Source organism: Pseudochaenichthys georgianus, chromosome 1, assembly GCF_902827115.2.
Source record: "Pseudochaenichthys georgianus chromosome 1, fPseGeo1.2, whole genome shotgun sequence".
Classification (NCBI taxonomy): Eukaryota; Metazoa; Chordata; class Actinopteri; order Perciformes; family Channichthyidae; genus Pseudochaenichthys; species Pseudochaenichthys georgianus.
Genome location: NC_047503.1, coordinates 17466741 through 17494486, shown reverse-complemented (window position 1 = coordinate 17494486; position 27746 = coordinate 17466741). Strand labels below are relative to the sequence as shown.

General features: G+C 40.2%; 3 protein-coding genes across 5 annotated transcripts; 1 reads left to right on the top strand and 2 right to left on the bottom strand.

The window, feature by feature from the left end:
• Positions 1–473: 473 nt before the first annotated feature.
• On the bottom strand, positions 474–19352 carry cc2d1a (coiled-coil and C2 domain containing 1A). 2 transcript variants are annotated; one of them, XM_034101423.1, is made up of 29 exons: positions 19328–19346; positions 19144–19210; positions 18822–18892; positions 18563–18698; positions 18324–18433; positions 17721–17957; positions 17303–17618; positions 16391–16500; positions 16228–16300; positions 15250–15342; positions 14759–14886; positions 12571–12643; positions 12361–12488; positions 11576–11663; positions 11368–11444; positions 11100–11195; positions 10518–10640; positions 10256–10314; positions 8848–8964; positions 7157–7230; positions 7014–7072; positions 6769–6920; positions 6572–6662; positions 6335–6490; positions 5412–5543; positions 5200–5326; positions 5013–5089; positions 4635–4682; positions 474–4018 (listed from the first exon to the last, which is right to left on the bottom strand). In XM_034101423.1, exons 3-29 carry the CDS (start codon positions 18876–18878, stop codon positions 3986–3988), a joined length of 2970 nt encoding a protein of 989 aa, XP_033957314.1. In that variant the 5' UTR covers positions 18879–18892; positions 19144–19210; positions 19328–19346; the 3' UTR covers positions 474–3985. The 2 variants fall into 2 exon arrangements, with proteins under 2 accessions (XP_033957314.1, XP_033957240.1); XM_034101349.1 differs by having other exon boundaries at positions 19144–19352.
• A 1664-nt stretch (positions 19353–21016) lies between these two features.
• LOC117454708 (break repair meiotic recombinase recruitment factor 1-like) lies at positions 21017–24619 on the top strand. 2 transcript variants are annotated; one of them, XM_034093851.1, is made up of 5 exons: positions 21017–21138; positions 21658–22192; positions 22705–22832; positions 23270–23368; positions 24432–24619. In XM_034093851.1, exons 1-5 carry the CDS (start codon positions 21026–21028, stop codon positions 24508–24510), a joined length of 954 nt encoding a protein of 317 aa, XP_033949742.1. In that variant the 5' UTR covers positions 21017–21025; the 3' UTR covers positions 24511–24619. The 2 variants fall into 2 exon arrangements, with proteins under 2 accessions (XP_033949742.1, XP_033949733.1); XM_034093842.1 differs by having other exon boundaries at positions 21658–22210.
• A 154-nt stretch (positions 24620–24773) lies between these two features.
• On the bottom strand, positions 24774–26173 carry nanos3 (nanos homolog 3). The gene has a single exon (XM_034093861.2). The coding sequence runs from the start codon at positions 26016–26018 to the stop codon at positions 25281–25283; it is 738 nt and encodes a 245-aa protein (XP_033949752.1). The 5' UTR covers positions 26019–26173; the 3' UTR covers positions 24774–25280.
• Positions 26174–27746: the final 1573 nt, after the last annotated feature.

The window sequence follows — 27746 nt, the reverse complement described above, 5'->3', positions numbered from 1 at the left end:
ACCAAAGCCCCAAGCTTCCCCAGCAACAACGGCAAGCATTGTCTGAAAAATAAATTCTATTTTTGTCTTACATTTTTATTGTTTTATAGTATTCATGATTACAAAACCAACCAATATTTGTTATTTTGAATACATGTGTTGAAACCCACTGTGAAGAAGTGTGTGCCACAAACTAGGCTGGCCTATTTAAAAAAAAGAATTACCATAAAGCAATATCACAAAAAACAAGTTACTATTTCATCATCTCTGTGAGCGTTTCTCCTGGAGCTTCATACTAGGGACTTGCGACATACAGTGTCTAATAATTGCAATTCATAATTATGTTCATTGTTGATTAACAGGCCGATTGTTTTCTAGATTCAATAATTAACTGTTTGAAGCATTTCCAGCCCCGTTACTCAAACACCATCAACATGTTTTAGTTAAATATGATATAAAACGGTGAAACACACAACAGAGGCTGAAACGGCATGTTATGCTTTTGTTGTACCAAACATTTATTTGTTTTTATTAATTGATTGTCAAAATAGTGGTGATTATTTTTCAACCGATTGACCGATCAATTAGCCGACTAAACGCTGCAGCTTCAAATCGAAGTGTACTTTTTTGGTATTTGGGTTGAGTATACTGTAGCCTATACATGTTCTGCAGACACTAATTAGACATTCACATGAAACCTATTGTATACCCAACACAAGCTTACTTTTCTGTTGCCGACTTCTAAAACATGTCATCATCAGTCTAAATCATGTTTATAAGACATTCTGTTACAATGAAAATAGGTCAGTAAGTAACAAGAGGAACAAACCAAAGCTGTTAAAAGGGGAACACGGTTTAAGGTAAATTGTTAATCAGATATCAGGCTAAACGGGAAAAACCTGATCAGAATGTTTCAGTCAAGTAAAACACACACCCAGTGCTGTATCACCATTGTATTCATGTTAACACCAACCTCATTCAGAAGATAATACAACTTTAATAATCAGGCTTTCATACATTCCCCCGTTTAATCTGCACACATCTTCTATCTAGACTTACAAGTAAAAATAGAGACAGATACATACATATGCTGTATATTTACTGTATACAAATATTACATTTATATTGATTGCCCTTACATGATTTAACAGATAAAAAAAAGGTAATAAGTTCAAGAATATATTTTTCCCAAGCTCAGATAATTACATTTACTGCAGCAAATCAGGACAGAAATATTAACAGAAAATGACACCAAACTTTCTTCTTTTTTTTAACGGGAGTGCATCCGCATTACAGAGTAGGATCAAACAGAGAAGAAAGCAAACAAACCAACACAACAAATAAGGAGTGTGTGTGGTATGAGTGTGAGTCACCAGCAGGACAAACTTTAAGAATAATGTCCCTCTGCAAGGGTCCTGAACATCCAACTACCACACTGAATGCTGATGTGCATGTTGCCCTGACAACAGGCCCAGCCTCAGAGACCATGAGGTTACTGGAGTGGGGTGGGGTGATGTGGCAGGTGTGTGTGTGTGTGTGTGTGTGTGTGTGTGTGTGTGTGTGTGTGTGTGTGTTTGAGGTGACATGGGGTTAAAGGTTTTAGAGTGAAAGAAAGGGCTGCTGCTCAGCTGCAGTTTCTGTTAAGGCGTTAAAACATGCAAAGAGTTACAAACTGGGATTTATATCAGAGATACGGGTCACATTTACTTTACTTGATTATGTTGATTGCCAAAGAAAAGTTCTGTTGCATGACCAAACTGCTGGTTGTTAGCCCATTTACTACAAGCCACGGATAATTACATCACAGCTCATTATAGGAGAAAAAAACATGTTGCTGTGTTTAAGAAGTGTTAAATACTTTTTGCTGTCTAAAACAGTTTTGATGGTTAATTATTCCAATATTTGTTAAGTCATACTTCAAGTAAAAAAAACCTATATGCTGATAATATATGTCGTTTTTTTGTCTTATGTGAAAGTAAATGTAATATCTGTTTTTCCTTGGGTTTTAGAACATTGTTGAACAACTCTCACTTGTTTGGCAATTTAATTATTCAGTTTCAGAAAGCCATTCATTTCCATTAACTGATTTTCGTACTGCACTGAAGTAAATGGAAACACATGCCTGACTCTTGGGAAAATATATCAACTCTGAAACTGTGCTGCATAAAGTATTTTGATAAAAGTTGCACCCACACTGCTATCGTGCTTTAAGAGCCACGTTCATATTAAACTGAATGCCATCATGTGACTTTCGGCAGTCAACTGTCCTCCCACTGCCCCGTCCGTCTAATAAACTCTGATCAAAAGCATAACGAAGCATTTACAAAGCTTCAGAAGACATCCTCTCCTGATGGATTAAAATAAAACGTGGGGGATGTTTTTTTTTAACAGAGACTATGGAGGCCTATCAGGTCAATTTTGACCAGGATTATTTGCTAATGGGGTGAGGCAGTGGGTGGATTACAGTAAACACATGATTCCTGCGGTGTCACTTGACCGAAGAACTATTAGTGGAGTTCACAGATATCCACTATGAAGAGTCAAATAAAAACATACAGTAAGGCTCATTTAAATAGTCTGCTACATCCTGGCTGCATGCGCTCAGCGTGGATCAACAGTTAGCAAGTTGTCAAACACACGGAGGAAACATCTGTCCAGGGAATTCATGGCAGAGACATTTTTTACATCTGGTGTTGTTGTGGCAACATTATTAATTTCCAGGTGTCTGCAATTATCACACATCTCATTAAGTTTTACAGGGTTCGTCTGAATCGTGACTTCACGGTACCAATTAGGGTAAAGTGGAAAGGAATGACAAGGATGCCTGTGACAGGGATGTCTTTGAGGCAACAGAAATAGAAATGAGCAATAACCCAGCCTCACAGACACTTATTGGATTGGATTCCTGTTTGCAGACTATCCACCATCCACTGTGCTGCCACTTTAGAGCTCAGTGGGACAAATCTTTTAGTAAACTGCATATGCCAAAAAAGAAAATGGTGGAAAATAGCAACACACTGACGCAGCAGCTGTTAATTATTCTCTAATAGGTGGCATAATGGGCTTAATATTGTTTAACAGTTTGAATAAAATTCAAGTGGAGCGGGCCATTACTTGCGACTCTAAATAATCTTTGAATAAATGCCAAGGAATTTGTGTGAAGACAGTGAAGAAGAAACGGCTGATAAAAAAGCAGAAGAAGAAGAAGCTTTTGCAGCTTTCACCACATTCATGGTACGTTGCTAACACCCCCCTCTCCCTAGCCCTAAAGGCGACTCTACGTCTGATCTATTCGTCTCCTTGGTGACACAAACACTAAACCCTCATTATGGGATGTAGGCTGCGGCGCCCCGAAGCCCCGTTTTTTTATTCCCATATCACACCACTCCAAACGGAGCAGATTACTGTAATCTGGGAACACTGGAGCAGACAGATTAGATTAAGCTCATTACACACATAGAATATGGGAAAAGGGGTTAAGAACACCTCAGTTTGTTGGTTAAACACACGTTAGAGCACACACACATACACACATATCTTTTGGTCATCTGCGGACACCAACATACTCTCTGGGGCTGCTGCCAAATCTAAAAATCCTATGACAAATCTCTTCATTGACAATTTACAGAAAAATGAGATTTAAAAAAGAAACAATTAACAGGGCACAGGTAATGTCTGTAAAGCCGTGCTTTACAAGCAGCTTTCTTTAGTATTTAAGTGCAAATAATCCTCCTTTCCCTTAACTGTTAACACGTTTTAATGCTTGCTGTAATTTCTGTGTCCCTTTGTAGGTACAGATTAGTTTTTAATTTCCGTTGCAGGCGTCTAACCACAAGGGACACAAGTTATACGATTAGTTTTTGCGGTTGGTTCAAGCGGTTGTCAAGGACATGAGCAGCATAGAATCATGCTAAAGTAGTACTCGCTGTAGTGTTTGTATACGAGTGTGAATGAGAGGGATGAAATAACAGTACTCCAGCCAAGCCTCCACTCCCTCACTCTCCTCTCATCCCGTGCGTTTCCTTTTCAGGGATTCCAGCTGGAGCAGAGAGAAAGGAGGGAATTACAGTGTACATCGTGCACATTCATGATGATAAAACATTTCTTTATATAGACAGTATCTAGAGGAAGTCATTGTTTAGCAATTCACATGTTAATCTCAGACCTTTGCACCCAAGCCTTGAGGTAAGTCCCAACTACTAAACGTAGAGTCCAAAACATGTCATCATGTTTTCACCAATTTTGATCGGCTGGTTTTGAATACTGCAATTCGTTGAGTACAACCACATCGTTTTGGTACTGGAACGAAGTTATCGTAGGTATCATTTTGTTCCGCTTGTAAGGTAACTCAACAGCTCCCTTCTGCGTCATGACTTGAAGCTATCTGATGGTTCAAATGTGGATCTGGGAAATTAAGTATCGACTTGCTGGGAGTGAATAGCGTCAAGGTTGGTCGATTCAGTAACAGAAAGGAAATGAAATGCTTCGAGGCATACTAAAAAGCACTCTAAATGATCTTTGGGTTTGGAGGTATTTTGAAGTCTGAATCCAAGTGGAGTTGCAAGTTTTTTTTTGGTTTTGTCAAATCAAGTCTAATCAGACTCCTAGTTCATGTAAATGTCCAATCCACACCTCTAGTTTAGAGCAACTCTTACCTCATTCTCGACCATCTTCAGCCGGCCAAGTGCGTCCTTGGCAGCGTCCTATATAAGAGAATGAACAATTAAATCACGCAAACAGATCCACCATGTGTACACACCTAAAAAAAAAAACACACACACACACACACACACACACACACACACACACACACACACACACACACACACACACACACACACACACACACACACACACACACACACACACACACACACACACACACACACACACACACACACACACACACACACACACACACACACACACACACACACACACACACACACACACACACACACACACACACACACACACACACACACACACACACACACACACACACACACACACACACACACAGGTGTACTCACCCTGTTGCCTTGGCTGGAGTATTTCTTCACAGACTCAGCATATCCTTGGACTGAGCGTCGCAGCACATTTTCATAGTCTGCACATGGTGAAGAAGGGTAATGTGGGTGTTTGAGAAGTTAAGACGTATACTTAAAGATGTTAGTAAATGACAAACACATATGTATTCTGTGTGTCTGTGTGTGTTACCTGTGAGTAGAGAAGAAGAGCCTCGCTCCAGCTGGGCTTTCTGCCACTGCAGTCTGTGTGTGAGCTCCTTGTGTTGATGGACGAGGTCAGCTGGGGGATCTCGTTGCGCCTTCCGGTACTCTCCAATCTGAGGGACAAGCGTAATGATGAGCATGACTTTTGCAACTTGGACACACGCACGCACGCACGCACACACACACACACACACACACCTTTCTCTCCAGCCGCTCCCGGTCGTAGCTGAGGATGCTGAAGCTGTGGAGTTTGTACTGCGGCGGAGAGTTGTTGGGCTGACTGCTCCTGCTGCTCGCTTCATGTCTGGGTTTAGAGCGAGGAGATGGAGCCTGATTCAAACAAACACACACAAAAACACTGAGGCTTCACTATCAATTTATTTCTGTGGCAATGGTGTTAGCTTGAGTTATTCCTGCATGTACAGGCCTTGCTACATGTTTACAGAAAATAAATCAAAGGGCAGCAGCTCATATCCCGAGGTTTAAAGCTGCCGCACTTTGAAGGCTGCAGCATACGTTTCTTTTTTTAATCCAATGAAGCACACATTTGAACTGAATTTCTAGATAATAAGAAGTGTTTACTTCTACTATGCTAATATTACGAGATGTGACATTGAGATAAACAGCTGGTAGCACCAATTCTTCGTTTGCTGTTAAACGAAAAGAACAAGAAACAAAACCCTAGATTTAGGATAGCCCAAGGGAAATGCCAAAAGAAAGAAAACTATGTAGAAAACAGGATAGGATAAATGACTTTGTTTCGGGTATTGATTTAAGGTGACAGTCTCCTTTACTTCTCCATACAGTTAAACATTGTTACATTAAGATGACCAATTAAACAGATAACAGTAATGGATACAGGGCATACACCTCTGCAGCCCGGTCGTAGTTGTGTAAAGATTTGTAAAAATATTAAGAGAGAAGTAAAATCCTGCGTATTTTTTAAGCCTCTTCTGTTTCCTGGTTACAAAATATAACAATATGGCCGGATGCTGACTTTGAATCATTACAAAAATCTCACCCATATGATTATCCAACATGTTTAACTCAAAGACAGTGAAATGCCCTGCTTCAGTTTCACAGTGCACACCCATGCAGGTCAGTGGGAAACTCAAACTCACCCGCTCCTTCTGTCTCTCTGGAGGAGACAGGGAGGACACAGGATCGAGAACCAGCCACTTCTCCGTCACCGGCTGCAGATCCACTCCTGATAAAGGCTCCCTGATCTTCACCCTCACCTCCAACTTGCCACCTGTAGCTTTACGTCCATCCATCACCTACAGCAACACATATACGCACTGTTCAGATACATCTGGGGAGTACATGTGCATTTGCGTTAGCTGGAAATCAGCACTTACCTCTATAATCTCTCTAAGGTCACAGTGGTTTTCTAGAGTCTCTAACTTCAGATGAGCAGTGCCTATAACTTTGTCCGTCTTAAACAGGCCCCTGTGAAGACAGGGTAAAAACACAACTGACCAAAGAACAACATGACATTTACAGCATACATTATTATGGCAAATAGTGATGCTTGTGATGAGTGGTTTTTATTTACCCCTTGTGGACGATTTCAAACTTGATTCCTTTGGACTGGACGACTCGCTTGAAGCCTCGGTGAGTGCGGTTGATGTTGAGTTTGAAAGTCTCTTTAAACTCCGGGCTGCTGGTGCTTTTTACTGTGCCCGTTTTGTCCCTCTGAGCCTCCTCCTACACACATATCAAACAAATGAATACATTAAACACATCTGGATACAGAGGGAACTGCCCATACTTCAATCAGTGAGTGGGAAAGATTCTTACGGCACTTGGAAAAGGAAACTCAAACTTCACACTGGCATCCAGATCGCTGGCTGAGACACCTGAAGGCAGAGAGGAGGAGTAAGGGATCATACATTTGATACATTACTGCCGGGTTCATTTAGAGGTGGGTCTGCCTGCAGTACCTGAGGGAGCGGGGAGGTTGATGCCTTTGTTGATGTATAGTACCAGGTCATTGAGTGTCAGGCTGGAGTGGATCCTAAATAACAGAGTGATGATCATTCATTAACAGCACCACGCGGGACAGAAAACAGGCAGTCAGCAGCACTGAACGCCAAAGCATCCTGACTGTTGAATGAGTCACTGCCAGAGGCTGCTAGCTGTTAGCGCCGTGTGATACTGGAGCAGAGCCAGAGTGAGTCACAGTAATTTAATTTCACTCATTTACCTCTCCAGTCAGAGAAAAAAAAGAAGAGAGTTCCAAATTAAACATTAGTTCAGTTTTAAAGCTACTAAAAAAATATATATTTACAATGTAATAAATAGGAATAAAGATGACCCACTGATCTACTGACTGTTTTATTTTGCTGATCATTACAAGCAAGTTAAGGAAATTATGGTTTCTGCGTTTAACCACACAAACATGACATCCATCTTCTCCCGCTTATCCGTGGTCGGGTCGCGGCGGTAGCAGTTCCAGCAGAGAGCCCCAAACTTTCCTTTCCCTGGCAACATCAACCAGCTCTGACTGGGGGATCCAAAGGCGCCCCCAGGCCAGCGAAGAGATATAATCCCTCCACCTGGTCCTAGGTCTACCCCTTGGTCTCTTCCCAGCTGGACCTGCCTGGAACACCTCCCTAGGGAGGCGCCCAGGTGGCATCCTTACTAGGCGCCCGAACCACCTCAACTGGCTCCTTTCGACGCAAATGCAGTTCAAAAAGTGTTTTAAAACGTTTTTACAAGAGTAACACCAGAGTCAAAACAGAAAATGATTTTTGGTTAAGTAATGTACAAACAACTGTTTTGATTTGATGATCTTGCTAAAAGGAAAAATCACCTTAATGACAAAGTGATTGAAAATAATTATGTGGTTGACATGAATGTGTGTACTCAATCGGAGGGCAATAATAGCCAGAGATGCAAAGTAACTAAGTACATTTACTCAAGTACTGTACTTATGTACAACTTTGAGATACTTGTACTTTAGTTACTTTGCAGATCTGGATAATTGATGTGAAATATAATCAAGTGTTAAATCAGACTTTAGTTCCATCTGGAGTAAATTCACCAGCTACCCTGCAGTCTACAAAGTCATTCAAACTAGCTGCACCTTTACCAGCTTTGAGAACACTTTAATGATCAATCATTATAAAACACATCATAAATATTATTCTGAAATGGACCATTCTGCAGAATGACTACTTTTACTTTTGTACTTTAAGTATATTTTGATTCCAATACTTTTGTACTTGATTAACATGTTGATTGCAGGACTTGTACTTGTAACAGAGTATTCCTACACTCTGTTACTTCTACCTTCCTTTTTCCTTGACTTGGACTTTTCCTTGACCCACCTCTAATATAAATGTCCCTGAAATCCAAAAATATCAACCTCAATGTGGACTTACAAGACAAGTCAGGGGATCACCAAAGTGGTCATGACTCAGCTTGATGAAAATCTATCCGATAGTTGATCAGATATTTCCATCTGGACCAAAATGGGGGACTGGCTGACAGACTGGCCTTGTTGACTGGCCAAAAGTTGATTTAATCTCTTTATGTTCTTGTTCAGCACATGCCATTCAAAGAAAATACTTATGTTTAGAATGTGATTATCAATTACAATTCATTATCTTTGAGATTGTTGCTGACTCACTTGACAGTGTTCAAGGTCCTCTCCTCGGTGCGGCACTTGGGGACTGGCTGGCCCTTGGCGTGGGCGTTCTTCAATATCTCAATGTTCTTCATACACTCCTCAACCAGCTTCTCAAACCTGCCGAGAGACAGAGACATGTTCATATGAAGTCTCACAGGTGGCCTGATGCTTGAATGTCACAGGTCACAGACACATATTGAAACAAACAAACCAACACGTGTGTTCCTGCGGTTTAGGAGAAATGTTCTGTTCCTTTGCATATCTGAAGTAAGAGAAGCAATGATCATTTTCCAGCAATGCATGTTGTTTGGTGGTTAAATGTATGTGAAAATCTGTGAAAAATATCTGCAAGGAAAACGTGAAAAATATGCAGCGTGACATGAAAGTTAAACAGCACCGTCGGTGTTGCTACAGTGACAGCACACACCACGACTGTGATGAGGTGCTTAGTGAATAAGTCCATCAGTAGAAGAGAACTGAAATATATAATAATCTCATAAATCAGTTTTCATGTAAAGATTACATATTTGCTTCTCAAATGTGAGAAGTTACTTGTTTTTATGCTTTTAATATAATCAAATATGAAGTATTTGGGCTTCTTGATTTGTATTCAGGATAAGCAAATGGACCAGTTTGGGACATATGTAGTAAACTATTAAGTCATTCTTCATTTGATGTATCATTTTAAAAAGATACTTCGTGATCAAATGTAGTGCATCTGGAAGCTACGTTGAAAAGACGAATTGCATTACAGCCAGATGCAGGTATTGCTAGATGGACCAATAAATGATCATCTGGTGTACCAAATGAAAGAATCATGTGTAATCTGACACAGGGAAACCATGAGATTTGAAGAAGATTTGGGGTTGGGGAGAAGTTCAGATTGTAGCTTTCAGTGTTTATATTGTCACAGCTGGGTGGACATGCAGGGGCTATGGTCTGTTCCCTCTATGTAACCCTCCCAGTGTAAAAAAGGTACATTTTATGAAGAGGTTGGTTATTGGACCTGTTGGGCTGGTCGTGTGTGTGTGTGTGTGTGTGTGTGTGTGTGTGTGTGTGTGTGTGTGTGTGTGTGTGTGTGTGTGTGTGTGTGTGTGTGTGTGTGTGTGTGTGTGTGTGTGTGTGTGTGTGTGTGTGTGTGTGTGTGTGTGTGTGTGTGTGTGTGTGTGTGTGTGTGTGTGTGTCAAGGGGTTTATGGGGTGGTGGGCAGGAAGGCGGGATGAATGATTATTACATGTGGCATGTTACTAAAATATTTAATTACAATTTGAACCATTAATAACAATGTGAATGGAAACAAGCATTACTTAAGCTCCAGAAAATAATAGGTTTTAAATCGCATCATGGCTGCGGATAATGTGTATTAAAACATTCTTATACAAATATACAACTAAGGAATGAGCCTTACTTCAGAGCTTCGGCCACATTGCCCAGCAGTATGAGCTGCTGAGAGTATCCCAGACATTTCTGTAGATCCAGATAACGGCACAAAAGAAGGTGGGGGTGTGAAAACAAGAGCAAACAATACGACATTATAATAAAGAACAATGGTGATTTTAAAAGCTGCACAACTAGAAAAGTGATGCAAACATCTTCAGTAAAAGCAAGATTTAGGTGGATTGTTGCGTAAAATATTTATAAAGGTAGAAAGGAGAGAGACATGCCCTGACCTCATGCTGCTTCTTTAAAAGTTCCATGAGGCCCTGGTACTGCTCACTGGAGCGGGGGGAGAGAGGGGAGGTGCGGGAGCGAGCCAGAGAGTAGTCGTCCTCGCTGACTGGAGCACTGGGAATCTGTCAGAAAGAAAGGGACAACTGTTAATGTGGCGCGAAATAAAACAAATCTGTCCAAGTAAGATCTAAGCATGTGCGATATTCTGCAGACAGAGAGGAAGACAAACTAACAGAGGCACAAGCTTAATATTCTTGATGATATTACACCGAGAGAAAAATATGGCACAGGTTTCCAATAAAAGTCAAAATGAAAGAAAGTCATACGGGAGAAGTATACGCAATATGAATACTGGAATGTCACTGAAAATATGCAGATAAAGTCGCACAGGTGCAGACACAAACACACAGAAGGTGAGAACAAAGGTGTTATGATTTCACCCCGTGCTTCCTACCTCCTGTCTGCTATTTCTGGCTCTTTTGTGTTCACACTCCTCACACTTTTTCTCCCCTGACGACACTTTGCTCTGTTGCCTCTCATATACAGTAGGATTCATTTGCAGGTGAGAATATATGTATGACCTTGGTGATATCGACGGGCAGGCCTGATTTGGCAGCAGTGATCATGGGGTCCAGTCCCTTGGCATGTCGGAGGTGCTGCGCTGCTCCCGTCATGTCCTACAAACAGTCACATGACAGCAATGTGTCAATCAAACACAACACAACAGATGTTCACAGCTCCACAAAAACAACAACATGCTGCTGTGATAAAGACATCTACATCAAATGCAAACAGGGCTGGGAATCTATCTGAAGCAAAGAAAAGAAAAGGAAGGGAAAAAAAAGTTACCTTCATCTGTTTGGAGCGCAGAGCTGCACGCATAAAAGCCTGTCGCCGTAGCAACAGGAAATCCAGTTGCTGCTGGGCTGCAGGGATGATTAAGAGGAAAAAAAGTGAAACTCTGCCTCGTGTACCACTCAAACACTTTGTGTGGCACATTTTGTACGCGCAGGCAGGCATCCGGGTATCACACACACACACTCACACACACACTCACCTTTAGTTACCAGTTTTAGAGCCGAGGAGCCTCCAGGGGTCTGAGGGGCCGGAGACTTTGCATTCTGTGCAGGTGGACGCACTACAAGCTGCGGGAAAGAAAACACGATGGTCATCAGAGAAATGCAATCAAACATACAGATGTTAAAGTACAGCATTCTTTTGTGCTGAAAATGATTCATCAATTTCAACAGATAAGTCTTCACTAAATTTAGCGCCTTACTGTTTATTAACCTACATATATAAATTCTTTCTTAATTTGTAACTATTGAATTGGTTAGTCCATACATGTACTCTTCTAAAAGTAGAAACTCTTAACATTTATGTACAGGCAGTATATGTGCCTTAAATCGAAATAAAAAAATGTACATGAAGAAAAAAAACAAGATAACAATACAAATTAAAATAAATAAGAATAATAGTTTGAAAAGTATACATCTATACAGGCATACATTAACAATACTATTAAAAAAGACCAAATCAATCTTAAACTAATAAGTGGTATACTATTTTTAAATAAATTCAATTCAATAAAATAACAACAATATTAAACAATACAACAATAAACAACCTTTTCCACTTTACTGTGACAAGTATTCATTTGATATATGAGGCAGGAGGTGCAGCAGGGAAACGGATAACAGTTCAATATCCTGGCACAGAAGCTGGCACGGCAAACAATAAAACATTACATGCTTTGGTTAAAAGGAAACCAACCAGGTTTGTTGGCTGCACAATAACAACTTGACCATTTGGTTGAGCATTTATTTATTTTATTATATTTACCTTGGCACCCTCTCTTGGTCCATCCTCTTCTTCATCTTCAGCGTCCTCATTAGCTATCCTCATAGCCGTTTCCAGGACACCCATGAAGTTCTGATGACTCCCCTCTGAGCCCTGAAGTGGCGGACAGCCTAGAACAGCAACACACACATGACTTACTGTAACTGTAATGCACATAGAGTCACATGCTGAAACACACCTGGAGAAAGTTACCTGGTGGCACAGGAAGATCCGACAAGCTGACAGGACGTCCAGCTTTGTGAGCTTTGATGGCGTCCTGGTATTGCTGTTAAGAAGAAGAGAGGAGAGGATAGATCATTTTTGAATAATTAAGCGTCGGATCACTTTTTAACATGTGCTGGTATAGTAAATGGGAAAAGGGTTGTCGATGCATTCCTTGTTTGTTATTATCCATGTTCCTCCTTTTTGAAGATCTGCAATGTTTTCTTTTGGATTTAAAAATAAGTATTAACATTAACACTTTTAACTAGAAAATAAATGAGCAATACCTAGCAATAACTCAAAACTACTGCTAATGCAATAAGAGCATTAACTGTAAAGGTGATATCCATGTATGGTACTTCTTTTGTACTTTATACTTTATGAGGCATGATTATTTTTTAGGGCTGCTAATGAACAGATTGTTCACATTATCAATGAAGCTACCGATTTCATAGATTGATTTTTAATTGTGTTAATAAATGTCAGAAAAGAGTGTAACATTTCCATCCCTCCAAGTCCAAGGTGTTGTCTTTACATGTCAGTCTGAACTAGGGATGGGAATTTGAAAGCAAATGTATATTTGAATATTCGACAACGGTTAACCGATCAACCGAAATGTACATATCCTAAAAAAAAAAAGAAATGTGGGAAAAATGTTGACAACAAATAAATAAATAAATGAGTTAGTAAATAAATAAATACATGTTCAAATAAGTATAGAAACCAAGTCGAAGTTGTCAAATGTATTGAACTGGTGATCCCAGTTTGAACAGTTGACAGCTATAGGCCTACAGCTTTCAGGCTTAAAACATGGTTTTGAAATGAAAGAGGGATCAAACACGAACGACATAACGGGTCAGGGTAACGTAACCCTATTACAACAGAGATCAACAACCTATAACAAGGCTATGCACAGAATGCAGCTGTTCAATACTCATTCTTGTTTAAGAATATGAGCATGTCTACTCAGGGGAGAGGCGGGTGCGGAGGCGATTCACAATCAGGCCAGCTGTAGAGAAGACCCTCTCAGCTGGCATTTGGGCATAAGATGAGGTTTGAGTCTGGGTGATCTGCGTGTAGGGAGGGGCAGCAGCCATATCATTGGCTAGAACTAGCTCGATCTGATGGATTTGGACATAAACGCGCGCGAGAGAGAGAGAGAGAAAAGCACCTGCAGCTCTGCCCGCTGTGAGGGACCGGTGAGCGGAGCAAAACACACCTTTAGACCTAATAGACTTAGCTATGGCACTGTCGTGTACATTGAATTATTCCATTTGATCATATGTAATCAACTTAGGCGCCCCTCCAAAACAAAGAAAAAAATAACAATAGAAATATTCATAACTCATATTCTCATAATCGATACCTGAATAATTTCGAATATTCGATTAATCGTTCCCATCCCTAGTCTGGACCCAAACGTGTTCCCTTACTATGATATTTGTCAGAGAAAAGGAGGATATCTCCGTAGTGGAGAGGCTGAAAACAGCATTTTCTGTCTTTAACAATTAATCGTATATCAAAATAAATGTTACAGCTCTAATATTTTTGTTTATACATTTGCTTGTTTTAATATATATAAAGCTGCCGAGTAGAGTTGATTGTTTCCAAACTAAATATTGTTGTATTGGTCATAAATGGACAACTTTGAAAGAAAACAGTGCAAATGTTGCATTGCTACCTGAAATAAATATATATAAATATACTATATGTATTCATACATTACTGACAAAAGCATAACTCACAAAATGTGCTTCTGCTCCAACAAAAGCATTACACACAACACATTTTAGTTCTTTCTTTCATGTTCTTGTTTCATCAATTAACCTTGCCTCAGCCTAGTCCAATTGAATTCAAAGTCACAATTTATCAGTCAATCATCAGAGAACAAGACAGCCTATATGGCAGGTTATTCTGGTAGCTGAAATAAGCAACAGCAGTCATTACGGGCAAAGCGACGAGTGTATTTCCAGTCAAATAAAGTGAGTCACACACCAGCTATTCAGGGAAATGAGAAAAAACAAGCACAGAGCCAGGAATTCAACGTGCCTCATAATTAGCTGTATCTTTGAGTAGTATATATCAATATCTAATGCTGTATTGGATTCAGATGAAGCTGTAAATATTAAATATTTTTAAGAGGAATAAAATAACAATATATGAAAGGACTTGTGTGTACCTTGACGATGCGCTGGTGCATGCGAGCCTTGCGATCGTCTCCTTTGCTCTTGGCTCCCTCTGCTGCTGACTTGTAAATGTCCATCCTCTGCTGCAGAGCTTCCCCCAGACTGCTGGGAGCAGGGAGATCTTTGCAACACACACACACACACACACACACACACACACACACACACACACACACACACACACACACACACACACACACACACACACACACACACACACACACACACACACACACACACACACACACACACACACACACACACACACACACACACACACACACACACACACACACACACACACACACACACACACACACACACACACACACACACACACACACACACACACACACACACACACACACACACACACACACACACACACACACACACACACACACACACACACACACACTTTATTATTTTAATTCAACAGAGATCATTTTTATCATCTGAAGGATTAGGGCTATTGGAGTCTTACCGGCAGTGGCCACCTGGGTGGGTGCAGCGGGGGCAGCGGGTTTAGAGGAAGATTGAGGAGGAGGAGGTGCACTTTGGGCTGCCACTACGTCTTCTACAGGTGAGTGGAGGGATGGAGGTTATTATTATTATCAAAACTATTCCCGTCTACAAGGGGGTAGAATATGAAAAATAAAATAACAGACAAAAAAAGGTCCGATATTAAAAAATTATTGAAAACGGTGCAAAGTTCTGGAAAGCAGTATTCCCAGTTCTGTGTTTACCAAAGGGTGTATCAATAGTTAGTCAGTGCTATTCATTAACTAAATGAATAGTATGTAGGAATCAGTTGTTGTTATTGAGAACAAAACTGTAAACTGCATCAAGTTGTTTTGAGATGGAATCTTACATTTGTATTCATATATACAGTCGGGTTTAGACTTTGACACAATTGTGATCCCTTGAACCCTAACCCTTAAAAAGGGGAAACCACGTATGTGATGTAATCTATGGTTATAATTCCTACACCATTCATGGAAAATACCCTCGAATTAAATCTGAAAGTCTGCACTTAAAGCACATATTGATTGTATAATTGCAAGTCCATTGTGGTGGTGTCCAGAGCCAAAATGATGAAAAACGTGTCAATGTCCAAATATGTATACAGTATCAATGTATAAGATTGAGCAATCTCAGCTTCTGTACCATTATGTATGGATGTCCAAAAGATGTAGGAGAAATCAAACTGGATTAATGGATAAAAACTAGTTGTTAAAAGCATTGTATACAATCACTTATGGACTTAAATAAAGAAAAAAGACAAGAGAACATATTTGTCTCATCAGTAGAGAGTAAAGTAAAAGTTTGAGGTCATGCAGTGAGGTCTGATGAACATTAAAGGCAAATAGGCACTAAACCAGTTTGAGCGAGATAAACCAAACCTAGAGAAGATAGTGAACAGTGCAGTCATAAAGGACTCCATGAGAGTGGCAACACTGACCAGGGGGGGGCGGTAGAGAGCTCAGGTCAACTGGTTCACCTCGGTCCAGAGCCTCCACCAGCACGTCCATCTTCTGCAAAAAGAGAGATCAACTTTTTAGACTTTTTCTACACACAATCAAATAGATGTACTCATGCTATAACGTTGACATTGGTTGTGTTACCCTGGCAACATGGTAGTGCTGTTTGGCCAGGTCTATGTCTCCGCCCTGTTTGGCGTGTATGGCAGCAATCTTATACTCCCTCTGTCGTGACAGCACTGCCTGCTTCAGCTCTGAATGGAGGCAAAGCATACATGTGTGTGTGTGTGTGTGTGTGTGTGTGTGTGTGTGTGTGTGTGTGTGTGTGTGTGTGTGTGTGTGTGTGTGTGTGTGTGTGTGTGAGACAGAATAACAGAGATGACAACAAATAGTACAAAACAAAGGTTAGTTTAAAAGCTCAGGAGGATTACAGGACATTTAGCGGGGAGCAACTTCAGCAGCAAGAAATTAGAAATATGGGATTATGAAAGTAGTCGTTGTTATGGACAATGATTTTTGTGAAAGATAATTGATAAATATATAGTAAATAAATCCCAATTGATGGTAAGCAAAGCTAAAGAAATGTCAGTCAACAGTTAATGAGGAAATGTAAGCAAACCCATTGATCAAAAATAATTCAATCATTTTATGCTGATAAACAAACTTCCGGTTTAAAAGTGATTCAATAAATGTAATGTTTTTTTAGTGGAATAACACAGGTTAGCAAAAAAGGCCTCACAGTAAATAGAATGTTTATTTAGGTTTATCCTTCTTTTCACCCTTTTGCCTGTTTTCATGATACACCTTTTATTTGGATTTATTTATAATTTGATGTTTTCGTTCTTAAAATCTTGACCGTGTACATAATTAGATCTCGTTGTGTAAAGCACTTTGTAATTGTGTTTTTAAAAGTGCTTTACCAATAAAGTTTATTTTGATTATTATTATTATTATATCGCCACATGTTTGCTCTTATAAATTCCGTTCACAGTACCAGTGAGTTGTGAAGAGGAGAGTCGTCCACAGGTGACTCTGAATGTGGTCATGTGTGTTTACCTGAGTGCTGTGCGTTGGGCTGGCAGGGGGTGAGGGGAGAGATGGCTGGTGTTCCCGGGGTGATGGCAGAATTAGGCTTTTGTGGCACAGTCAGATACAGAGGTTTCGCCTTAGGAGCTGCAGGAGGCGCCTCCCTCAGAGGTTTCTGATTGGTGGGAGGAGAGGGTATCAGGGCGGGCTCCGGCAGCTCTCGTTCTTTGATGGATTCAGACTCTGCTGGGATGTTGGTCTTTCCGCCGAGAGCAACTGGAGGCGGGATCTCCTCCTCATTGACAGGCTTTCCTTTCTTGAAAGATGTCAACATGGACTGCAATGTCTAGGGTTGAAAAAGAAAAAAAAGGCATACACATGTTTTTTCACATTAAAATGAATATATTTGCTTCAAAAATTCTGTTTTAGATTGATATTATTCTTTCACCTTCAAACCTCGGTCATATCTTCGAACTTTGCTAGTCTCCCCTGCAGCCTTGCCATTCGAAATGGCTGTCTTATACATATCAATGCGCTCCAATAGACGAGACTCCAACCCAGTTGCACCGCTGGGAGCAGCAGGAAGGGGTGTGACGCCTGCTTTGGGAGCGGTCGGTGTGGCAGCAGGAGGGGTCGGAGCAGGAGTGTGATCCTCATCATCCTGTAAAACCTCATTCAGTTCTGCCTATGTACGGAAACACAGGAGTGCATACTGTTTACAAATCCAGATATTTAAAGCAAATCAACATCCAAGCTTCACCAGTATATTATAGGTAACGTGAAGTGAAAAGGATTAGGAATGCAAGTAACAGTACATTTTTATAATCAGATAATTGTTTCAGTATTTACTAGTCATCATTTAGTCTGTGAACTACCATTACATCGTATGTGTATTATCATACAGCACATGACAAAGAAAAGCAGCACATTTAGCACATAGGAGAAACTGGGAGTAGCCAATGATTTTCATTTTTGATTGACGGTCCTTGTTTATCTATTAAAAAGAAAATTATTTAAATGAATCCACAAATTGTTGATGTAGCTTTGTTACCAGCAGGTCTTCATCATCATCATCCAAATCTTCACCATCCATGTCATCATCATCCAGGTCTTTCATACACTGAGCTGCCATTCGCTCGATATCTGCCATGGGAACAGGAGCTGTACGTACACAAATACATCACAATCAGCACTTAATCATATACAAAGTACTAGTACAGGTATCAGAGACAACTGTACTTCACAATGGAACATTTTAACAAATGACATCAGTGTAAGATTCTTACTCACCTTTGCCATCACCTTTCTTCCCTTGCATTCTCCCTCCACCTCCTCCCACCAGGTTCAGCAGTTCTGCCTCCAGATCTGCATCATTTCCGTCATCATCCATCCCTCCGCCCGGGGACAGGTCGAGGAGCAGCCCCATCTGAGGAACAGCAAGACAGACAGGCATAAAGAAATGGACAGAGCTGCTGACTCTTACCTGTTGTTGACATGATAGCAGTAGATATAATGCACACATCTCACTATCAGACATGACTGGCTTTACCTGTTTGGCTCGTGCTGCCCCTTGACCCCGGGGAGGGGGGTTTCGACTGCGACTCATTGGAATGTTACTACCTAAAAGTTAAAGAGGGGTTACTTTAGTTCAGATCATGGAAACAAGGAGAAAGTGATGAACATGTCAACAAATGACACTGCTAGTGCAGGTCTGCAGAGTGGGCACTGACTTTAAAAGCAGCCACTTAGTGTAATAATTCAAACTGTTCCCACTGTCCTGTATCAAGTTAGCTTCTCTGCTCGAGTTAGCTCACAGCCAGCACAACATACAATTTCTTTTTAGCGAATGAATGTCCAGGCACACTGTTTACCTTGGCAGTTTCACGGACCGTGGTGTGAATGTTTACAGCCAGTCGGGTCGGTTATTTAAATCGAAAACTGCTCAGAAACGACAGGAGAAAAGACAAGAGAGCATATAAAAGCAGGCAGGTGTACTTTTACGTTAGGCTCGAGCTGTCAAAACAAGAATGGTGAGCTCTGGAATTTACTTCCTACATTGCGTCTCCCATGGAAACGCACATCGAGCTTTACGGCTGGACAAAACACACCCATTACTGACGTAAAACCCCGCCGTGACGTTACACCCAAAGATGCTCTGAAATTCTGCGTACACCTCAAACTTTAGACTATTGTTGTGTGACTGTGGGAAAAGGTATATAACACGACATTTTGTCACTGTAACCTAATAGTTATTAACTTAAATAATCCTACATTGATTTTTGAACCGCAGCAAATACACTTAATAACGTTACAAAAGTAATATCTCCAAATGTCTTTATTCACTCAGTTGTTAGCTAGCTGCCTTTACTACATTAACTATTGTTAGCTTACTATAAACTAATCCGTAACAATGGGAAATTATTTGTATTATGTTAAAGATATTTCTTATATATGTTGTGTCTTTATTTGTTCTCTTTATTTTTATTCTCAAGGAAAAGGAGATGGCCAAAGGAAAAGCAAAGATCAACGGGAGTGGTAAAGCAGATAATATTATAATGTGATACTGTTTACAGAAGCAATCTAAGTGATTACCACTTTAACATTAAGTGTCAACATTAAGGTCTGTCATCCAAATATATATTTTTTTTATCATAACACATCACAGTTTTGTTTTTTAAAGGTTAAATAAAAAATACATAGTGACATGATTCTGTTAAAATATATATCATTTTTATATATTTGAAATGTTTGAAATACCGTTATTTTGAGACTCAACAATAAGTTCTCCTTGATTTATAATTGCTTCCTTTTACCATGAAATGCCAAGTTTAAATATTAATCAGGTAAAGTGATTATTTTTAATTGAGTTGGTCCTCATGTGTGCACTTAACTCAGCTCTACTGCAGCCTCGGTCCCTGAGGTCGAGGAAGAGGGAATGTCTGAGTGAGGAAATCTCAGAAACTGTCCAGGCTTCTCGCCATCAGCAGGTAATTAAGGTGATTCAAACAGAACTTACATTTACATTTTATCAAGCCAATGTATTCACGTGAAGTCTGTTTTGATTTTCAGGACACTGAAGGAAGTACCTCAGCAGTAGATACCAAACTGCTTCAGTCCCACCCGACCCCTGTGCAGGAATCTACTATAATTTCAACTCGACAGCATGAGGCAGAAGGACTCTCCTTTCTCACCAAACAAGACCCTGACACATATGAAAAACATTCAGAAGCAACACGTGTGGAGGTTGAAGCTTTTGAAGATCAAGAAGAGACAGCAGTCGCCAATCACAACAATGTTTCTCAGCCGGAGGAATTTAAAAGAAATGCCGGTAATGAAGGCAACAATATTCAAAACAACCAGGGGGAAATGACTGCAGAGGAATGTAACAGATCACAAACATGCACCGATCAACTCCAGGTCTTCTTGGCAATCTCTGAAGAGGGTGATAAATCTGCTTTGGATGAGCAAATGGGTGCAAAGGAGAATTCTCAATGTGATTCAGAGAAAAAACAAGAATCCATCCAAGCAAGAAGCTGTCCAAGCAATGTGAACATGGCTGATGTCAAGGAACTCACTAAGGAGGCGGCAGCGGGGTTGCCAGCCAAAAAGAAGCGACGGATGGGTATGTGTGGTCTGACGGAGAGGGAGCGAAGTCATTTTTTGCACACACAAAAAAATGAGAATAAAAGACAGGAGAGAGTCGAGAAGATAACGATTTGTAATAACACAGCTGACCTTGTGGCTCAGGAAGAGATGATACCTTCTTCCCCCTTATCATCCTCATCATCCATCCCAGCAGGCAGTGTCACAGAACAGGAAGAGCCAGATATACAACTTGAGTCCAGTCACTGTGGAGGGCAAGACAGGTCAGAAACATGTAGTGAGGAATACAAACAACATGTTGAATATCTTACATTTTTTGTTTTTGTTTTACTTTCACATTCTCATGACAACGACCATTGGTGGAAGTCAATAAAGTAAGGATTTAATGCATAACTGCAGAACATTTTGAGATTTCTTGCTTTTCTCAGTTTTACATCAAATTAAAATAAATACTTTGGTTTTTGGATGGACAAAACAAAACATGAAAGACATCACCTTGGACTTACGAAACTGAGATGTATATTTGTCACAGTCATTTTATAGACCAAACGATAAATCAAAGACGTAATCAGCAGATTAATCAATAGTGAAAACAATAGCAAAGTGTACCCCTTCTGTCTAATACTAGATTAACATCTGTAATCTATTGTGGACACATTTAGGGAATATATATATATGCTTCAGTATATATTTTTTTTTTAAAGTTTCAATCACTGAATAAAACGCAGACAAATATACTTGATCACACATCAGTAATACAATTGATTTGATTTAACACACAGGGAGGAAACAGAGGTCCTCATTACTGTCACTACCTCAGATGGGACCAGTTCTGCATGTGATCCAATGGGAGAGAGCTGTGAGGTTGAAGGTGTCATAGCGCCTGGTGCAGGGCAAACTGCTGACACAAAGTCAGACCCGCCGCCGACAGAGGAGGAAAAGGAAGAGCTTTTGGAGAATCCGGATCAGCAGGAACCTGAGGGCAGCGCTGCTGAGATTCCTGCTGAAAACCCTCAGGAACCCATAGAAGACGGGGAAGATGGGTCAGCAGCAGCAGAAGACCAAAGTCCTGCCATCACTTTCTACTCTAATCCAACTCAAAATGAGGAGACTGAGAAAAGGGATGCGATGGAGGCTGCCGTTCTGCAGGTGAATAGTGACACCAGGACAAGTGAGAAGAAGGAGGAGCTGACTGGTGGTGCTGGGGACGGAGCTGAGGCAGGTGCTTCACCCACAGACCCCCAGTCAGGAGGATCAAACACTGTGAAGCTCTGCGAGGCTGCAGCGCCGCCCAGTGGCTCAGAGAGGAAAGACAGCGTGAGTGACGGAACAACGGTAAATTACACGTAAATAAAAATATTTGTCATTGTGAGTTAAGCAAATAGTGTTTGTCCTAACATTGCGACACATGATTGTGCAGCTTCTATGAATAATGCAATAGCAACACAATTAATTATAATGAGTTGCTGCTGAAACTATTAAAGAATTAATCAAACAACAGATCATTGGAATTTAAACACAATTCAGTTGTCATTTTATTCATTACATTATATTTTGTTTTAGAGAAAAAAACAAATACTCGCCGATTCCAGCTTCTTAAAAGAGAAGATTGTTTTCTTCTCTTTATACATCATTCTAAATATATTACCTTTGTGTTTAAGTGTTTGGGGGAAATGGAAAATAGCTTTAAATATTCTAAGCAAAAGCAGGCTTTCCAATTTTCTGACACCCAATCTATTTTTACTAAAAACACACAAGTATAAATGAATTGATAAACACTGAAGGTTATTTTTTGCTTTACAGAAATGATACATTTATTTTGCACACAGTGTGATGGTGATAAGGAACACAGTGCTGGATCGACTGAGCCCCTTCAGACCTGGGACACCACCGACCCGTTTGGATCTGGGTACCTGGATTACGTTACTGACTCGCAGCTGAACACTATCAGTCTGAGGTAAGGAAGAAGGGAAACGTTAAGTCCTACAAGTAACCTGACAGTGGTGTAAAGAAAGGGACGGTCGAGAAAAAAGAGCGAACAAGCTCAGGGTTTAGCTCAGTAGAGGTTTGGGAAACTCAGTGGGCTTTTGCTTCTATTGTGAAAAAAGAACGTACAAATTGACAGGTTGTTAGAGTTAAACCTTTTGAAAGGATATAGGAGCTACTTTGACACCTGAAATAATATAAATAAAGACAGAAGATAATGACATGTGGACAAAATCTGATTACTGTAATCATTTCCTATGTCATGTCTACACGTTTGTTCTTTTGTAAAATGAAAACAAATGTTTAATATTTGAACATGCTTATAGATGGATATATAGAAAGCCTGTAATTAACTGACAGTTCAGATTCACTTTTAGTTGTATACATTGTACACTTTTCTCCATCCAGTGAGGTGGATGTGATGGAGGAGGAAGATCTTGGTTCTCCAGACCATGAAGATGCTACAGAGCTGATCTGTGGGCTCATCAGAGAACTCTCCTCTCTAAAGTAAGGAAAGCCTTCATTTTCTGTTCAATCCCGTATATATTCATAATCTTTCTCCTTTAGGGGCCCTTTTGTATTGTACTCAGATAATGGGTAAAATTAGAACTACCAGAGTGCAGCAATACTCTGTTACAAGTAAAAGTACTGCAATCAAAATATTACTCAAGTAAACATTAAAAGGTATTAGCATAACAAATGCTCAATATGCAAATTGGTCCATTTCAGAATACTATATATACGATATGTTCGGATATAGTTATTGATGTGTTTTTAAAGCTGGTAAAGGTGCAGCTAGTTTGAATGACTTTGTATACTGCAGGCCAGGGTAACTTGTGAATTTACTCCAGGTGGAACTAAAGTCTGATTTAGGTGTTGATTATATTTCACATCATTAATCCAAATCTGTAAAGTAACTAAAGGTAGGCCTATGACATAAATGTAGTGGAGTAAAAGTAAACAATTTACCTCTGAATTGTAGTCAAGAAGTACAAAGTAGCATAAATGGAAATACTCAAGTAAAGTAACTCAAAATTGTACTTAAGTACAGTACTTAAGTTGAGTACATGTTACACCACTGGCTCTTACCTCCCTTTGCATTCATCTCCTGCTCAGCTCTCTTCCCCGTTGAACTTTTGACTCTTAATTAATTGGTCAGTTTTTTTCCCCTCTCTGTGCTCCTATTGGCTGGATGGTGTCATCAGGTTTCAGCCATAGACAGCTTGGCACCATCACCTCAGGCTTTGAAGATGGCATGAGGGTACAAATCTAAATCAAACTAATACACTATGGTTTAGTGGTAGCCAAAATAAAATGTAAAGACACACATTTGAAACAAAAATAAATATAAGTCAATTCAGGGCGACTGACTTTTTGATGATCCAAGGGGCAAAAAGCAATAAGTTGTAGTTAATCTTTTACCCTCTTTTCCTGTTAGTCATCCGTACTTACAGGAACATCTTCAACCTGCCTGAATGTTGTCAATACTTGTTGTCAATTACCAAATGTGTAAATAATACTTAAGTTATTGACGCCATTAATCAATAATTGACCTCTGGTTGCTTTCTAGTCGTAAGGTCATGGCCACTCACAGAGATCTGGAGAACCTGCGGCGTAGCAGTAAAACTTCAAGAAGCTCCACACGTTGAGGAGGAAGTCCCTTCCACTAAGATGTTCATTGTTGACCCATGGTTTGTGAGTAATGAAGGTGTTTGAGTGTACAAATGTTAAAATGTATCACCGTTTACTGTGTTTTTGTATCACTGACAGCTGGATTGTTACATTTAAAGTCTTAGTTCTTCCCAAAAATAAAGCGTTGTTAAGTTAGTCTTTAAGTATCATCTGCTATTGGACATACACTCATAGCTAAATGTTGACAAAGAATACACAGAGATTTTCATTTACATATTTATATTTTCTGGCATACATTAATATTCACACCATTTTTAACACTGAGCTGAAGAGCCACAGGTACATCATTCAAAATAAAAATAAAACACAGCAAGGGAACAGGTACTTACTGTACACCTCAGAACAAGTCACTCATAATGTTAAAAAGACCTCAGAACAAGTCACTAATTTCTTTAAGATCTTGACATGGAAACATGATGTTGCTATATCTATAGCTTCAATCCAAGAACAGGAGATATGAAGCTGAACATGATTAGCCACGTTTTAAAAATAAACATACATTTTATATTGCATTATGTATTTTAGCTTAATATATTGTGGACGTTCTTGAAATACTTCACAAAACCAACACACCAAACAGACGCTTTTAGAGAAGGCTCGACTGACAAATAGAACAGCTGGGGGGGAAAAACTCTAATCAGCATTATAGAAGGCAGAAGAACATTAAAAGATAACAGAAAACAGAAAAGAACATTCAGCCTTCTAAATCTTATTGCTACCTGTTAGTTCAGCGTCTGCACTTCTTGTACACGGAGTCGTACGCTCTGTCCACTATCGGGCAGAAGCGCTTGGTGTGGGCTTTGGCCCCCGTGGCTCCGCACAGGGTACACACGTACTGCTGCAGGTAGGGACACAGAACATCTCCGACCTGGTTCTTCAGCCAGTGGGATGTGCACACCAACTCGGACTCGCCGTTGTTCCGGCAGAAACTGCAAGACATGCGCGCAGGCAACACAGGTGACAATGGTGAAGTCTGCGTTTTCAAATGAGGGGATTTCTTTCGGTCTTTTGGTCCCCGGGAGCCCATCGGTCTTTGAACTACCCTTGGATCCATAGCGTCTGGAGAACCAGCACGATAGCGGTCTGTGGAGTAATCCAACCCATCATCAAGTGGTGGACGAGACGCAGAGCCAAACGGCGAGAAGACCGCCCCAATAGCACGATACGAGTCTGTGGAGTACCCCGACCCATCAGGTGGTGGAAGAGACGCAGAGCCAAACAGCGAGAAGTCTGTCCCAATGGCGCCACGTTGGCTACCTGCGTTAATGCGCACCGGTATGATGGCCCCAAACAGGCCATCAGACTCCGGGTGCGGAGATTCGGGGGCCGGCAAGGAGGACCCAGCTGCCTTGTGCTTGATCATCTCTCTGACCGTTTCCAGCAGTTCTATGTTGCCATTCCAGTACTGGAAACTGTCGCTGTCAGACTCCAAGTGATTAAAAAGTCCCCAAGACAAGTCGTTCATTCTAGCTTTTTTTCGGAGGACACTTCGGGTCTTGTGTGGCACAGCGCTCACAGAGGGACGATCGAGTTGTTGACTTTGAAATAACGAGGTAAAGGACAGCTATATAAATAAACATTGATTGACAGCAGCTGACGCACGGCTCCAAACCTGCTCCGAACAAGATTTTGAACTAATTTGAAATTGGATACACGTGTTTATCAGAGATATACACCCCCACTCGTCCCAGGAGCCAATCAGTGGAGCTCATCAGTGTGCCGGTGTTGTGCCGTAGATTGAAGCCCTGTTCGCGGGGACGCGCAAATGTAACGCCATCGCCTGTTTAATAAGCTTTTCTCTCTCTTTTGAATGATATATTTCCCATCAGATTAAACAGCAAACGGCTGAATAAATAATGTGCATACAATTGCGAGGAGGCTCGTTTTAAGGACACTTTTCAGATAGTCACAATCTTCGTATTGGAACAAACTTCCGTTTTTGAGTGCAGTCCCACTCTGCTATGTTCCTCCTTCCTACAGAACAGACAATGACAGGATAATATGTCATTTGTCAGTATAGTCCTATTTCTTAAAACCTTCTCTGTTGTTTAAGTGTCTGATAACCACGAATAGTAAACAATTATATGACAGTAATGATATAACATTATGTCACACTGTGTTATTTTCAAGCAAGCCTAAAAGATAATGTGTTCAAACTGGCTTCACTCGCTTTAATTGCTCTTTTGAATGTAATTTTCCTCTGTGGTTTCCTACTCAACACATGTTTGTATTGTAATGCCACTCATATTTTATTTTTTATTGTATTTTAAGGTTGAATGCTTTGAAAGGTGCCCTAAAATAAAGTGTATTATTGATCTTATATCTGTGCCTATATCACACTATTAATGTTCCTTATTTCAGATCTGCACTGTTCTCTATAACATGTTCAGCAGAGCAGGTATTTCTCCTGCCAGATATGGCACCCCCCCTACAACTTTGTCCAGGACAGTCACAACTTCACCACAATCACACTGGTGTTGCATGTTCCCCTCTAGTTTATGCTCACCAAAGCATTTCACTCTGGGCCCAGCAGTTGAAAAACTAAAGAGGGGCTTCCATATCCGGCAGTGTAGGTGCTAGAGCTGCCGGATTTTGAAGCGCAGATGTATATGCTGATTTAATCGCAGTCATATCAACAATGTTAACTTGGAAAGCCACAATATTGATATTTTAACTCAATAACATTAGGTGACATTATTGTGGCACATCAGTAAAGCCTTACATATAAATATATAAGGTGCCAGACATAATTTAATGAATTTTAACTGAACAATAACTGAATGTTGTTTCACTCTTAGACCAGCAGGGGTACCAAATCTATGCAGACTGCTCTGCAATAAGTACATTAATTAACTGTCTCATCGATGTTTGTCTGCATGAATATGATAATATTAACAATCATATTATTATCATACTATTATCAGCTGTCAATCACATGATTCACATATTCAGTGTTATTATTAAATAAACTATATTTTTTGGAGGAGTTAATGATGAATGTTCCTCAAGATGCTTGCTCACCCTCCTTCAAATTTGAAAGACAAGTAATTACTATCATAAATCAAAATAATCAAAAGAACAGTTCAGCGCCCCACAACTTCATTGCAAACAGTTACAACCTTGACTTTACATCAGAAAGCACAAACATTAAAGAAGTGACTAACTGCATCAGTTAGGGTTAAAAAACATGTAT

Excerpts from the sequence above, each read along its gene's own strand:
- cc2d1a (XM_034101349.1), bottom strand. The coding sequence starts at position 18,878 with ATGAGTCGCAGTCGAAACCCCCCTCCCCGGGGTCAAGGGGCAGCACGA. Across the intron at positions 17,958-18,323 it reads ATGATGATGAAGACCTGCTG|GCAGAACTGAATGAGGTTTT; the intron begins GTAACAAAGCTA and ends TTCCGTACATAG. Across the intron at positions 4,683-5,012 it reads ACTCCAGCCAAGGCAACAGG|GACGCTGCCAAGGACGCACT; the intron begins GTGAGTACACCT and ends TCTCTTATATAG.
- LOC117454708 (XM_034093842.1), top strand. The coding sequence starts at position 21,026 with ATGATACCTTCTTCCCCCTTATCATCCTCATCATCCATCCCAGCAGGC. Across the intron at positions 21,139-21,657 it reads CACTGTGGAGGGCAAGACAG|GGAGGAAACAGAGGTCCTCA; the intron begins GTCAGAAACATG and ends TTTAACACACAG. Across the intron at positions 22,211-22,704 it reads GCGTGAGTGACGGAACAACG|TGTGATGGTGATAAGGAACA; the intron begins GTAAATTACACG and ends TTTTGCACACAG.
- nanos3 (XM_034093861.2), bottom strand. The coding sequence starts at position 26,018 with ATGAACGACTTGTCTTGGGGACTTTTTAATCACTTGGAGTCTGACAGC.